At 44.6% G+C, this 13777-nt stretch overlaps 1 protein-coding gene across 1 annotated transcript; it reads left to right on the forward strand.

Annotated features, from left to right (window-relative positions):
* Positions 1 to 258: 258 nt before the first annotated feature.
* On the forward strand, positions 259 to 10910 carry LOC123729855 (tripartite motif-containing protein 16). Its single transcript, XM_045706320.1, has 6 exons — positions 259 to 893; positions 1317 to 1412; positions 6982 to 7215; positions 9794 to 9953; positions 10079 to 10138; positions 10307 to 10910. The coding sequence occupies exons 1-6, from the start codon at positions 297 to 299 to the stop codon at positions 10816 to 10818; spliced, it is 1659 nt and encodes a 552-aa protein (XP_045562276.1). The 5' UTR covers positions 259 to 296; the 3' UTR covers positions 10819 to 10910.
* Positions 10911 to 13777: the final 2867 nt, after the last annotated feature.

The following is a 13777-nucleotide window of genomic DNA, read 5'->3' on the forward strand; positions in this document are numbered from 1 at the left end:
CTTCATAGAAACTGTTAACCTTTATATATTCTAACAACTCACATTTGTTAGATTTATTCCATATTAAGGGCCCTAACCTAGGAACTAAAATATTAGTCTCCTTCTCGATGTTGCATGCAGTTGTCTCTCTCTCTCCCTCCCTTCCTCTAACCCCTCCCTCTCTCACTCCCTTCCTCTAACCCCACCCCTCTGGCAGAACCAGGAAGTCCCTCCCCTTCGCAAACTATTTTCTGAGGAAACGAAACTGATCTGAGTCTCTGTGTTGTCTGTCTGTGTGAGAGTGAACAACTGTCCAAATGGCTCAGCAGGGAGTTCTGGAGGACCAGGACCAGTTCTGTTGTTCTGTCTGTCTGGATCTACTGAAGGAGCCGGTCACTACTGCCTGTGGACACAATTACTGTAGAATCTGTATTGAGGGCTGCTGGGATCAGGATGTTCTGAAAGGGGTCTATAGCTGTCCTCAGTGCAGAGAGACCTTCACTCCAAGGCCTAATCTGAGGAAAAATAACATGTTGGCTGATATGGTGGAGAAACTGAAGAAGACAGGACTCCAGGCTGCTCCCCCTCCTGCTCTATGCTATGCTGGACCTGGAGATGTGGCGTGTGATGTCTGCACTGGGACCAGAAAGCAGAAAGCCCTCATGTCCTGTCTGGCGTGTCTGGCCTCTTACTGTGAGACTCACCTCCAACCTCACTATGAATCTCCTGCTTTCAAGAAGCACAAGCTGGTCAAAGCCACCGCACAACTACAGGAGAAGATCTGCTCTCATCATGACAAACTGCTGGAGGTTTACTGTCGTACCGATCAGCAGTGTATCTGTCTGATGTGTACAATGGATGAACATAAAGGCCATAATACAGTATCAGCTGCAGCAGAGAGGACTGAGAAACAGGTAAGACCAGAACAACTTGTTGGTGACTGTCTGACAAACAAAGAATTAAAGATACAGTAGGAACTAAGGCTGTTTGAATATGAGATCATTCAAATGAAATGGATCCACAAATATGAACACAAACCTTGAGTATATAGATATGTTAACCCAGATTCTCCAAATGTATCACCATTTTCTAATGTCAAACACTATTATCATTCTGACTGGCCTTTAATGAGTCCAAAGTTCAGTCTCAACCCCTTGATACATGTAGGCCTACCATAAAAACTATAATCATTCACATTGCAACATAATATCATATTGTAAAAGGACTTCCTCAGGATTGTAGACCTTCCTCTCTATGGGTCCTATATCACATTACTATACTATTGATCTACTGGACAAATAAAGCTTGATAGGTCATTGACGAGTGATTCTCCACAGAGGCAGCTGGGGATGAGTCAGCAGAAGGTCCAGCAGAGATTCCAGGAGAGAGAGAAGGAGCTGAAGGAGCTCCAACAGGCTGTGGAGTCTTTCAAGGTGAGTATTGTTGACCAGAGGAGACACACCATTTCACTTCTCTCCTCCAGTCAGAGAGAGGTAGAGGGGCCCCTCTCCAATCCCACTGACCCCACCGTTGAGAACAGGCTGTCTTGACCCCTTTAAGAGAATAGACTGCTTAATGTAACTGATGGGATATGAACCCAGGTCTACCGTGGGATAAACCAACATCCTGACCATTACACCAAGAGGACATTCCCTATTGGGCCGACACTGATTTAGAAGTCGCAGGCGGGGCTACCTCATCACATAACCATGACTAACCATGACTGACTCATGTCCCCTATACATTAACATGGATCTCTCTCTCTCTCTCAATACAATTCAAAGGGCTTTATTGGCATGGGAAACATATGTTTACATATGAACAGAAATGAACAGTGAACATTACACTCACAAAAGTTTCAAAGGAATAGAGACATTTCAAATGTTATAATTCAATTGGAAAACAGAGGTTTTTTGTGGTTTCACGGTGGGTGGGACTTTTGATATTTGTTTGTGTTTCTTCTGACCAGAGAGAGTGGTCGCTCCGTGTCACGCAACTTGGGTCAAGATCTGTTTCTTGTTTTGCTCTTAGGAACAGGGCACCATTGAAAGGAGTGATTTCTTGGGTAGCGTTAGTGTGGAGGTGGAGCAATTGAAGTTGAAGGCTATTGGTGTTTGTGATGCCCACCGTTTGGTGTGAAGCAGACCCTGTGGTGAGTGTGGTGAAACAGAGGAGTCACTGTCAGCGTTTGAGTCTTTACCCGACAAAGTCATGTTGGGATATATCAGTTATCCTGTTAGAGTCTTTGTGTTGAATCCACTGAGCTGTTTCAGGTGCAACGTTTATGGTCATGTTGCAGCAGTTTGTAGGAGGGAGATTCCAGGATGTGGGAAGTGTGCAGGAGGTCATGGGATAGAGGATTGTGTAGTTTCAGTGGATAAAGTTGTGTCAACTGTAGGGATGCCCATGTTGCTGGGGATCAGAGGTGTCTGGTGAGAGAGAGGCAGGTGTAGGTGTCTAGAGTCAGAGTAGTGAAGAAAGGAGAGGAGGATGGGTCAAGGCTGAGGGATCCTGAGAGGATCCCTGTGAGTAGTAGATCTGTGCCAGCACAGAGGAATTGGCCAACGAGTGATATATGATTCAGTAAGGTTGGCTTCTTAGAGTTCAAAGCAATGGTTATCAACTGTACCACAGAAATGGAACGTAAATCACAGACAACAGATGTTGTGGTGGCAGCTGCAGAGAAGTATTTGGTCAAACGAGATTTGACTTCAGAAGAGTTCCAGGGTGTGTTGAGTGGTGGTGTTCCTTCCTCCCAGGTCGTTGGCATGGTGCAGGAGCAGATAGGGTCAAAGTAGTGGAATGGGGTAGTGGGTTTTTAATGAGTGTAGGGTTAGTTGGCCTGGTGCAGGAGCAGATCGGGTCAAAGTAGTGGAATGGGGTAGTGGGTTTTTAATGAGTGTAGGGTTAGTTGACATGGTGCAGGAGCAGATAGGGTCAAAGTAGTGGAATGGGGTAGTGGGTTTTTAATGAGTGTAGGGTTAGTTGGAATGGTGTTAGTAAGTATTATCATAATTTCCCCTTTTCCCATTTTGTATCACAAAGTAAAATAGATTTATATTATAGTCCAGTTGGGGGCAGTAACACAACATATTGGATGCCAACCGCCGTTAAACTCCAAAGAAGAAGAAACGTTATATTATGTCTATGTACAGTGTTGTAAAGATGTCTCTCTCTTTCTCTCTCATTCCATCACTTTCGTGGTAGTTGGTTTTGTGGGTCTCTGGTTATGAATGGGGTGCTGACAGACAATCGTTGATGGATATTTATAGAGCTCTGATCAGGATGACAATTGATTACGGGTGTATAGTTTATAGAACAGCAGCAAAGACTTAAGCTGGACAGAATCCAGTATATAGCTTTAGGATATGTATTGGTGTATTTAAATCTACATCTGTTTGTGTCTTACTAGTGGAGGCAGGTGAGATACCTTTGGGTATACGGCATAATAAATTATCATTATCTTATTGGGTTGCAAGGCTGTGAGGTTGAGCATGCCACTGCTACTGTTCTAGATGACTGTTGGGAATATACTAGTAGACAAGGCTGTGGTTTTGGTTGGACAGTTGGAAAGCCATTATATCATAGAAGAAGAAGGTGTTGTGTGAGGGTTTTGTGGTTCCTGAGGGCTACTATTCTTTTTGCGTATTTTCCAAATGTATTTTGTAGTTGTTAAGGGTTTATTTACTAGTTTCCACTGTTTATCGGTTAGAGTTGAGGGGGGAGTAGGGTAGTTTGTTTGGGAGGTGTGATGTCTTCAACCGAGTGGAGAAGAAACGCTGTCTCTTCAGGTGTGTTCTGGAGAATGGTGTGGAGGAATTATTGATCATGGTCGGTGAACAGGTGGGAGAGGAACATATACACTCTGTATCCAGAATGAACAAGGCGGTTGTTGTGGTAATGTAAAAGGTGAGTCTTGTTGCCAGGCTAGTTACCAGTATGATTTATGTGAGGGGTGTGTTGGTGCTGATTTCAACAAGAGTAGTGGTGTCTAATCTGCCTCCGTTTATTACGGACGAACAGATCCGTAAAGAGTTGGTTCGTTTTGGTCCATTTCCAAGTGGTTTTCTGAACTAAATTCAAGGTTAAACAGGGGAGGGCTGGTACACAGGGTTTGTTAGCACAGATAGTGTGGACATTTTTTACAAATATTTTCTGATGAAACTATTCGCCAAGGAGCCCAGTGATATAATATTAATATATATATATATATTAATAAACCTAATATATATATATATATATATATATATATATATATATATATATATATATATATATAATATTAGCATATGTCCCAGCTGTTTGCTGTGGTTTTGAAGTAATTCTCTTCCAGCCCACGTTAACCTTGTAGGTTTACCTCAGGTAACTTATTATTAACTAGTTTACAGCTACTTGGTGAGGAAGCTCACTGTTCACCTGGTTACACGTTGTAGTGACCTACAGTGTTAGTGAGTAGAACAGATGGTTGGTGCAAAGACATTAAACGTTAGCCTCTATGTGACCGGCGGGACGAATTCGTCCCACCTACGTAACATCCACTGCCAGCCTGTGGCGCGATTTTCAAAATCTTCAAAATCCTATTACTTCAATTTCTCAAACATATGACTATTTTACAGCCATTTAAAGATAAGACTCTCGTTAATCTAACCACACTGTCCGATTTCAAAAAGGCTTTACAACGAAAGCAAAACATTAGATTATGTCAGCAGAGTACCAAGCCAGAAATAATCAGACACCCATTTTTCAAGCCAGCATATAATGTCACCAAAACCCAGAAGACAGCTAAATGCAGCACTCACCTTTGATGATCTTCATCAGATGACAACCCTAGGACATTATGTTATACAATACATGCATGTTTTGTTCAATCAAGTTCATATTTATATCAAAAACCAGCTTTTTACATTAGCATGTGACGTTCAGAACTAGCATACCCCCGCAAACTTACGGGGAATTCGCTAACATTTTACTAAATTACTCACGATAAACGTTCACAAAAAGCATAACAATTATTTTAAGAATTATAGATACAGACCTCCTCTATGCACTCGATATGTCCGATTTTAAAATAGCTTTTTGGTGAAAGCACATTTTGCAATATTCTAAGTATATAGCCCAGGCATCACGGGCTCGCTATTTAGACACCCGGCAAGTTTAGCACTCACCATAATCATATTTACTATTATAAAAATGTCATTACCTTTTGTTGTCTTCGTCAGAATGCACACCCAGGACGTCTACTTCAATAACAAATGTTGGTTTGGTCCAAAATAATCCATCGTTATATCCGAATAGCGGCGTTTTGTTCGATGCGTTCCAGACACTATCCGAAATAGTAAAGAAGTGTCGCGCTTGGCGCAATTCCTGACAATAAAATTCAAAGTATTCAATTGCCGTACGTCGAAGCATGTCAACCGCTGTTTAAAATCAATTTTTACGTCATTTTTCTCGTAGAAAAGCGGTAAAATTCCGACAGGGAATCTCCTTTTCGGCAAACAGAGGAAAAAATCCCAAAGGCGGGGGCGGTCGGGGTCACGCGCATAAGCTAGTGTCTCTTGATGGGCCACTTGAGAAAGGCGATAATGTGTTTCAGCCTGGGGCTGGAATGACGACATTCTCTTTTTTCCCGGGCTATGAGAGCCTATGGACGACGTGGGAAGTGTCACGTTAGAGCAGAGATCCTTAGTAAATGATAGAGATGGCAAAGAAGTTCCAGAAATGGTCAGACAGGCCACTTCCTGTAAAGGAATCTCTCAGGTTTTGACCTGCCATTTGAGTTCTGTTATACTCACAGACACCATTCAAACAGTTTTAGAAAATTTAGGGTGTTTTCTATCCATATGTAATAAGTATATGCATATTCTAGTTACTGAGTAGGAGTGGTAACCAGATTAAATCGGGTATGTTTTTTATCCAGCCGTGTCAATGCTGCCCCCTAGCCCTAACAGGTTAAACATGTTTAACCATATTTTATTTCAGAAAAAGTTTAAAACCTAAACAAAACGTATGTCCCTGACGTCTTTTTCAAGATGTGGCCGATTTAAACAGATGTGTTGTTCCTAAATGGCTGCTGGGTAATTTGATATGTGTTGAAATCTGTTAGTTCGTAGACATCAAATAGAGAGAATGCTGCGCAGGTTCACTGAGTTGTAAACCAAATGGATAGGTGGAGCTCATTGATTTGTAGCTCTGACTCAGTTGCTACCTCAGATTATGAGCCTATCAAGTGTGGTGAATGAGGTATGTAGTACCCACAGAAGACCACAGGGAGGAGCAAGAGAGATATAAACCCATACAGTTTTTCTCTTTAAATACCCTGAACCTAACAATCAATCAAATGTATTTATGAAGCCCTTTTTACATCAGCAGATGTCACAAAGTGCTGTACAGAAACTCTAACCCTACGTATAACCTATTTTAGCCTGAACCCTAATTCTAGGGTAGGGTAGCCTACAACTATTTTAGTAATAATATTATGTTAGTAAATACCATTTTAGTACTAAATAACATTTGTTATTTTTTAAATAAAACCTATGTAAGCATTTGCTTTTTTATTAGTTATTTTATTATATTTATTATTGCAAGGCAGAACACTTGATAAACAAGACTCATTTGTTTTATATGTTAAATGTGGTTTGAACTGGGTGACATAGTAACTATGTGAAAGTCCAGCAATTGGCGTGGGACAGGTGGGGCAGGTTTGAGACTGATCTCTCTAATTAAATACACTTTATTTCTCAGCTGCCTCACCAATGTCTTTAAGTGAATTAATAACTTTTAATTGGTAAATATTTCCAATAGATGGCAGCATAAGACCACGTAGCATCAGTAATAGGCTACAAGCAGCAATATGATTAACATAAAATAGCATGCAACCAAAGACTATATGTCCCATGATTTTCTAAAATGGTCACTCATTACTTTACAGTTAGCTATATATCTGTCTGTCTCTCTCTCTGTCTCTCTCTCTCTGTCTCTCTCTCTGTCCCTCTCTCTTAACAGTGCTCTGCACAGGCAGCAGTGGAGGACAGTGATCAGATCTTTACTGAGCTGATCCGCTCCATTGAGAGAAGGAGCTCTGAGGTGAAGGAGCTGATCAGAGCCCAAGAGAAGGCTCAAGTGAGTCAAGCTGAAGGACTCCTGGAGCAACTGAAGCAGGAGATAGCTGAGCTGAGGAAGAGAAGCACTGAGCTGGAGCAGCTCTCACACAAAGAGGATCACATCCATTTCCTCCAGGTAACTAAACTGTCTTGTTACATGTGGTATGAAATTAACTTAATGTGAAACTATTAATCTCAATCATTTTGTTGTCCTGTCTCTCTCTCTTTGTCCCTCTCTCTCTTTGTCCCTCTCTCTCTCTGTCCCTCTCTCTCTTTGTCCCTCTGTCCCTCTTTGTCCCTCTCTCTGTCTGTGTCCCTCTCTCTCTTTGTCCCTCGCTCTCTTTGTCCCTCTTTGTCCGTCTCTCTCTTTGTCCCTCTTTGTCCCTCTCTCTTTGTCGCTCTGTGTCCCTCTCTCTCTGTCCCTCTTTGTCCCTCTCTCTGTCTGTGTCCCTCTCTCTCTCTTTGTCCCTCTCTCTCTTTGTCCCTCTGTCCCTCTTTGTCCCTCTCTCTGTCTGTGTCCCTCTCTCTCTTTGTCCCTCGCTCTCTTTGTCCCTCTTTGTCCCTCTCTCTCTGTCCCTCTCTGTCCCTCTCCCTCTCTTTGTCCCTCTTTGTCCCTCTCTCTCTTTGTCCCTCTCTCTCTTTGTCCCTCTTTGTCCCTCTCTCTCTTTGTCCCTCTCTCTCTTTGTCCCTCTTTGTCCCTCTCTCTCTGTGTGTCCCTCTCTCTCTGTGTGTCCCTCTCTCTCTGTGTCCCTCTCTCTCTGTGTGTCCCTCTCTCTCTGTGTGTCCCTCTCTCTCTCTGTGTCCCTCTCTCTCTGTGTCCCTCTCTCTCTGTGTCCCCCCTCTCTCTCTTTGTGTCCCCCCCTCTCTCTCTTTGTGTCCCCCCCTCTCTCTCTGTGTCCCTCTGTTCCTCTCTCTCTCTCTGTCCCTCTCTCTCTTTGTCCCTCTCTTTGTCCCTCTCTCTGTCCCTCTCTCTGTCCCTCTCGCTCTCTCTCTGTCCCTCTGTGTCCCTCTCTCTGTGTCCCTCTCTCTGTGTCCTTCTCTGTGTCCCTCTCTCTGTGTCTCTCTCTCTCTCTGTCCCTCTTTGTCCCTCCCTCTCTTTGTCTCTCTCTCTGTGTCCCCCTCTCTCTCTGTGTCCCCCTCTCTCTCTGTGTCCCCCTCTCTCTCTGTGTCCCCCTCTCTCTCTGTGTCCCCCTCTCTCTCTCTGTGTCCCCCCCCTCTCTTTCTGTGTCCCCCCCTCTCTCTCTGTGTCCCCCCCTCTCTCGCTCTGTGTCCCCCCTCTCTCGCTCTGTGTCCCCCCCTCTCTCGCTCGGTGTCCCCCTCTCTCTCTCTGTGTCCCCCTCTCTCTCTCTGTGTCCCCCTCTCTCTCTCTGTGTCCCCCTCTCTCTCTCTCTGTGTCCCGCTCTCTCTCTCTCTGTGTCCCCCCCTCTCTCTCTCTGTCCCCCCCTCTCTCGCTGTCCCCCTCTCTCTCGCTGTCCCCCTCTCTCTCGCTGTCCCCCCTCTCTCTCTCTCTCTGTCCCCCCTCTCTCTCTGTCCCCCTCTCTCTCTCTCTGTCCCCCTCTCTCTCTCTGTCCCCCACTCTCTTTCTCTCTGTCCCCCTCTCTCTCTCTCTCTCTGTCCCCCTCTCTCTCTCTCTCTCTGTCCCCCTCTCTCTATCTCTCTCTCTCTCTGTCCCCCTCTCTCTCTCTGTCTCTGTCCCCCTCTCTCTCTCTCTCTGTGTCCCCCTCTCACTCTCTCTGTGTCCCCCCTCTCTCTCTTTGTCCTTCTTTGTCCCTCTCTCTCTTTGTCCCTCTTTGTCCCTCTTTGTCCCTCTCTCTCTTTGACCCTCTTTGTCCATCTCTCTCTCTTTGTCCCTCTTTGTCCATCTCTCTCTCTTTGTCCCTCTCTCTCTCTCTGTCCCCCTCTCTCTCTCTGTCCCCCTCTCTCTCTGTCCCCCTCTCTCTCTGTCCCCCCTCTCTCTCGCTGTCCCCCTCTCTCTCGCTGTCCCTCTCTCTCTGTCCCCCCTCTCTCTCTGTCCCCCCCTCTCTCTCTCTGTCCCTGTCTCTCTCGCTCTGTCCCCGTCCCTCTCTCTTTGTCCATCTTTGTCCCTCTCTCACTTTGTCCCTCTTTGTCCCTCTCTCTCTCTTTGTCCCTCTCTCTCTTTGTCCCTCTCTCTCTCTGTCCCTCTCTCTCTCTGTCCCCCTCTCTCTCTCTCTGTCCCCCTCTCTCTCTGTCCCCCTCTCTCTCTCTCTCTGTCCCCCTCCCTCTCTCTGTCCCCCCCCTCCCTCTCTCTGTCCCCCCCTCCCTCTCTCTGTGTCCCCTCTCTCGCTCTCTGTGTCCCCCTCTCTCTCTCTGTGTCCCCCCTCTCTCTCTCTGTGTCCCCCCTCTCTCTCTGTGTCCCCCCTCTCTCTCTGTGTCCCCCCCTCTCTCTCTGTGTCCCCCCTCTCTCTTTGTCCCTCTTTGTCCCTCTGTCTCTTTGTCACTCTTTGTCTCTCTCTCTCTCTCTGTCCATCCCTCTCTCTCTCTCTGTCCTTCCCCCTCTCTCTCTCTCTCTCTCTCTCTCTCTCGGTCCCTCCCTCCCTCCCTCTCTGTCCCTGTTTCTCCCTCTCTCTGTCCCTATCTCTCTCTCTCTGTCCCTGTCTCTCTCGCTCTGTCCCCGTCCCTCTCTGTCCCTCTCTCTCTCTCTGTCCATCCCTCTCTCTCTCTCTCTCTCTCTGTCCCTCTCTCTCTCTCTCCAGAGTTATCAGTCTCTCTCCAGTATCAGTGTATCTTCAGACTTACCCAGCATCGTTGTCCGTCCTCTTCAGTACTTTGGAGATGTGAGTAAGACTGTGTCTGAACTGAGAGAGAAACTAGAAGACTTCCTTAAAGGAGAATGGACCAAGATCTCCACTACAGGTGTGTTGAAAACAATAAGAACATCAACTTTAGACCATTGAAAGTTCCCTACTAGTCATATACATGTGGAATATGGTATGATGATAACATTCCCTCTCTCTGTCAATGTGTTTGTGTGTCTGTAGTGAATATAGTGGATGTTGTACTGCCTCCAGAGCCCAAGACTAGAGAACAGTTGTTACAATGTGAGTCTCTTTATTGTGAAGTAACTAACAGTCTCTTTTTACTGACACTCCTAACAATCCCTCTAGAAATATATAGCAATAGTAGATCTAATCAAAGACTGGGTAGATACAGTATCTGACTTAACTTATTGTTCTGACTCCCCTCATTGGTCTCTGCTCTTCTCCCAGATTCCTGTCAGCTCACACTGGATCCAAACACAGCACAAACACGCCTCTCTCTGTCTAAAAGGAACAGAAAGGTGACCTATACAGACAAAGTCCAACCATATCCTGACCATCCAGACAGATTCACCATCTGGTTGCAGGTTCTGTGTAGAGAGGGTCTGTCTGGACGCTGTTACTGGGAAGTGGAGTGGAGCGGGGAGTTGGTTTATACAGCAGTCTCATATAAAGACATCAGCAGAACAGGGTCAGATGGTGGATTTGGAAACAATAACAAGTCCTGGAGTTTACTGTGCTATAGAGGTGGTTATTGTTTCATACACAATAATGTTGAGACTAAAGTATCAGGCCCTCAGTCCTCCAGAGTAGGAGTGTACCTGGATCACAAGGCAGGTACTCTGTCCTTCTACAGTGTCTCTGACACAATGACCCTCCTCCACAGAGTCCAGACCACATTCACTCAGCCCCTCTATCCTGGGTTTTGTCTCAATGGTACTGCTGAGCTGGTTAAACTGTAGTAGGGTCCACATAGATACTAGTCATGCTGGTGTAGTCTATAGCTGAGGTGGTTAAACTGTAGTAGGGTCCACATAGATACTAGTCATGCTGGTGTAGTCTATAGCTGAGCTGGTTAAACTGTAGTAGTGTCCACATAGATACTAGTCATGCTGGTGTAGTCTATAGCTGATCTGGTTAAACTGTAGTAGGGTCCACATAGATACTAGTCATGCTGGTGTAGTCTATAGCTGATCTGGTTAAACTGCAGTAGGGTCCACATAGATACTAGTCATGCTGGTGTAGACTATAGCTGAGCTGGTTAAACTGTAGTAGGGTCCACATAGATACTAGGCATGCTGGTGTAGTCTATAGCTGAGCTGGTTAAACTGTAGTAGGGTCCACATAGATACTAGTCATGCTGGTGTAGTCTATAGCTGAGCTGGTTAAACTGTAGTAGGGTCCACATAGATACTAGTCATGCTGGTGTAGTCTATAGCTGAGCTGGTTAAACTGTAGTAGGGTCCACATAGATACTAGTCATGCTGGTGTAGTCTATAGCTGAGCTGGTTAAACTGTAGTAGGGTCCACATAGATACTAGTCATGCTGGTGTAGTCTATAGCTGAGCTGGTTAAACTGTAGTAGGGTCCACATAGATACTAGTCATGCTGGTGTAGACTATAGCTGGGCTGGTTAAACTGTAGTAGGGTCCACATAGATACTAGTCATGCTGGTGTAGTCTATAGCTGAGCTGGTTAAACTGTAGTAGGGTCCACATAGATACTAGTCATGCTGGTGTAGTCTATAGCTGAGCTGGTTAAACTGTAGTAGGGTCTACACAGATACTAGTCATGCTGGTGTAGACTATAGCTGAGCTGGTTAAACTGTAGTTGGGTCCACATAGATACTAGTCATGCTGGTGTAGTCTATAGCTGAGCTGGTTAAACTGTAGTAGGGTCCACATAGATACTAGTCATGCTGGTGTAGTCTATAGCTGAGCTGGTTAAACTGTAGTAGGGTCCACATAGATACGAGTCATGCTGGTGTAGTCTATAGCTCAGCTGGTTAAACTGTAGTAGGGTCCACATAGATACTAGTCATGCTGGTGTAGTCTATAGCTGAGCTGGTTAAACTGTAGTAGGGTCCACATAGATACTAGTCATGCTGGTGTAGTCTATAGCTGAGCTGGTTAAACTGTAGTAGGGTCCACATAGATACGAGTCATGCTGGTGTAGTCTATAGCTCAGCTGGTTAAACTGTAGTAGGGTCCACATAGATACTAGTCATGCTGGTGTAGTCTATAGCTGAGCTGGTTAAACTGTAGTAGGGTCCACATAGATACTAGTCATGCTGGTGTAGTCTATAGCTGAGCTGGTTAAACTGTAGTAGGGTCCACATAGATACTAGTCATGCTGGTGTAGTCTATAGCTGAGCTGGTTAAACTGTAGTAGGGTCCACATAGATACTAGTCATGCTGGTGTAGTCTATAGCTGAGCTGGTTAAACTGTAGTAGGGTCCACATAGATACTAGTCATGCTGGTGTAGTCTATAGCTGAGCTGGTTAAACTGTAGTAGGGTCCACATAGATACTAGTCATGCTGGTGTAGTCTATAGCTGAGCTGGTTAAACTGTAGTAGGGTCCACATAGATACTAGTCATGCTGGTGTAGTCTATAGCTGAGCTGGTTAAACTGTAGTAGGGTCCACATAGATACTAGTCATGCTGGTGTAGTCTATAGCTGAGCTGGTTAAACTGTAGTAGGGTCCACATAGATACTAGTCATGCTGGTGTAGTCTATAGCTGAGCTGGTTAAACTGTAGTAGGGTCCACATAGATACTAGTCATGCTGGTGTAGTCTATAGCTGAGCTGGTTAAACTGTAGTAGGGTCCACATAGATACTAGTCATGCTGGTGGTGATGGTCCCCAGATGTGATGATTCATTCTACTCTGTTTTATCTACAATGATTTAACTGATTTGATCTTCAGAAGATGTTATGAATTAAAATTCAATGTATTCATATCTATTTAAATACAATGTTTTAATCGTGTACATTTCCATGAATCATGATGTATGGTGTTGATGTATATTGGTTGTCATTCAGAACCATTGATATGTTTTCTCAGTTGGTTCTCTGTCTCTATGTAATTCTCCTCAGTATCATTGATCAGCTTGTAGGCTCGGCCCTAATTGATGTGTTCTCTGTCACCTGGAGCTGCATGGAAAATGGTCCAGGAACAAAAGGACAATTCAGGACTAGTCAGCCCACTACAAGCTGGAATCACTTACTTTCTACTAAAGTATATGGTCTGGTTTCCCAGACACAGATTAATCCTAGTCCTGGACTAAAAACATGTTCAATGTAGATGTCCAGGAAACCGTCCCTAAATGTGTCATCTTTCATCCTCCCATACTGCTCAGTCCAGCAACATTAAACCTGTCCAGCAGGTGGTGGTATTGACCAAACAATAAAACCAGCAGATATCTTGACTTGCCACTCAGTATATCAGTCATGTTCAGAATAGTACTTTAATATCATTGGAGATTGATGGTCTTTTTAATCCACTATCCAGAGTCAGGAACAGATGAAGTTAGGTCTGCTACTGTTCAGTGATTAAATATGATTTATGGTGATGGGAAATAAAAAATACAACACTAAACTTCATCTAGTAATAGTTTTCCTTTGTTATTTATTCCAAGGTGTGTCTTTAACTTGTAAATGGATTGTGTGGAGGTGAGCTAGTGGTGTGGGTGAATATTCCAGTTGTGTTTAGGCATCTTCATGTCTGACATCCCCCAGTTCTGTTCTGACCCATTGAACTGAATCACATTCTAAATGGTGACTTGTATTGATAGTCCATACTGGACCTAACTGTGGTTAACCAGACTGGAGGGGTTCTGATCACATATTCCCTCATCTCCACAACTTTACCTGATGTTCTCTCTCTGCCTCTCTGTCTGCCTCTCTCTCTCTCTCAGATA

This window comes from Salmo salar, chromosome ssa23 (genome assembly GCF_905237065.1).
Source record: "Salmo salar chromosome ssa23, Ssal_v3.1, whole genome shotgun sequence".
NCBI lineage: Eukaryota > Metazoa > Chordata > Actinopteri > Salmoniformes > Salmonidae > Salmo > Salmo salar.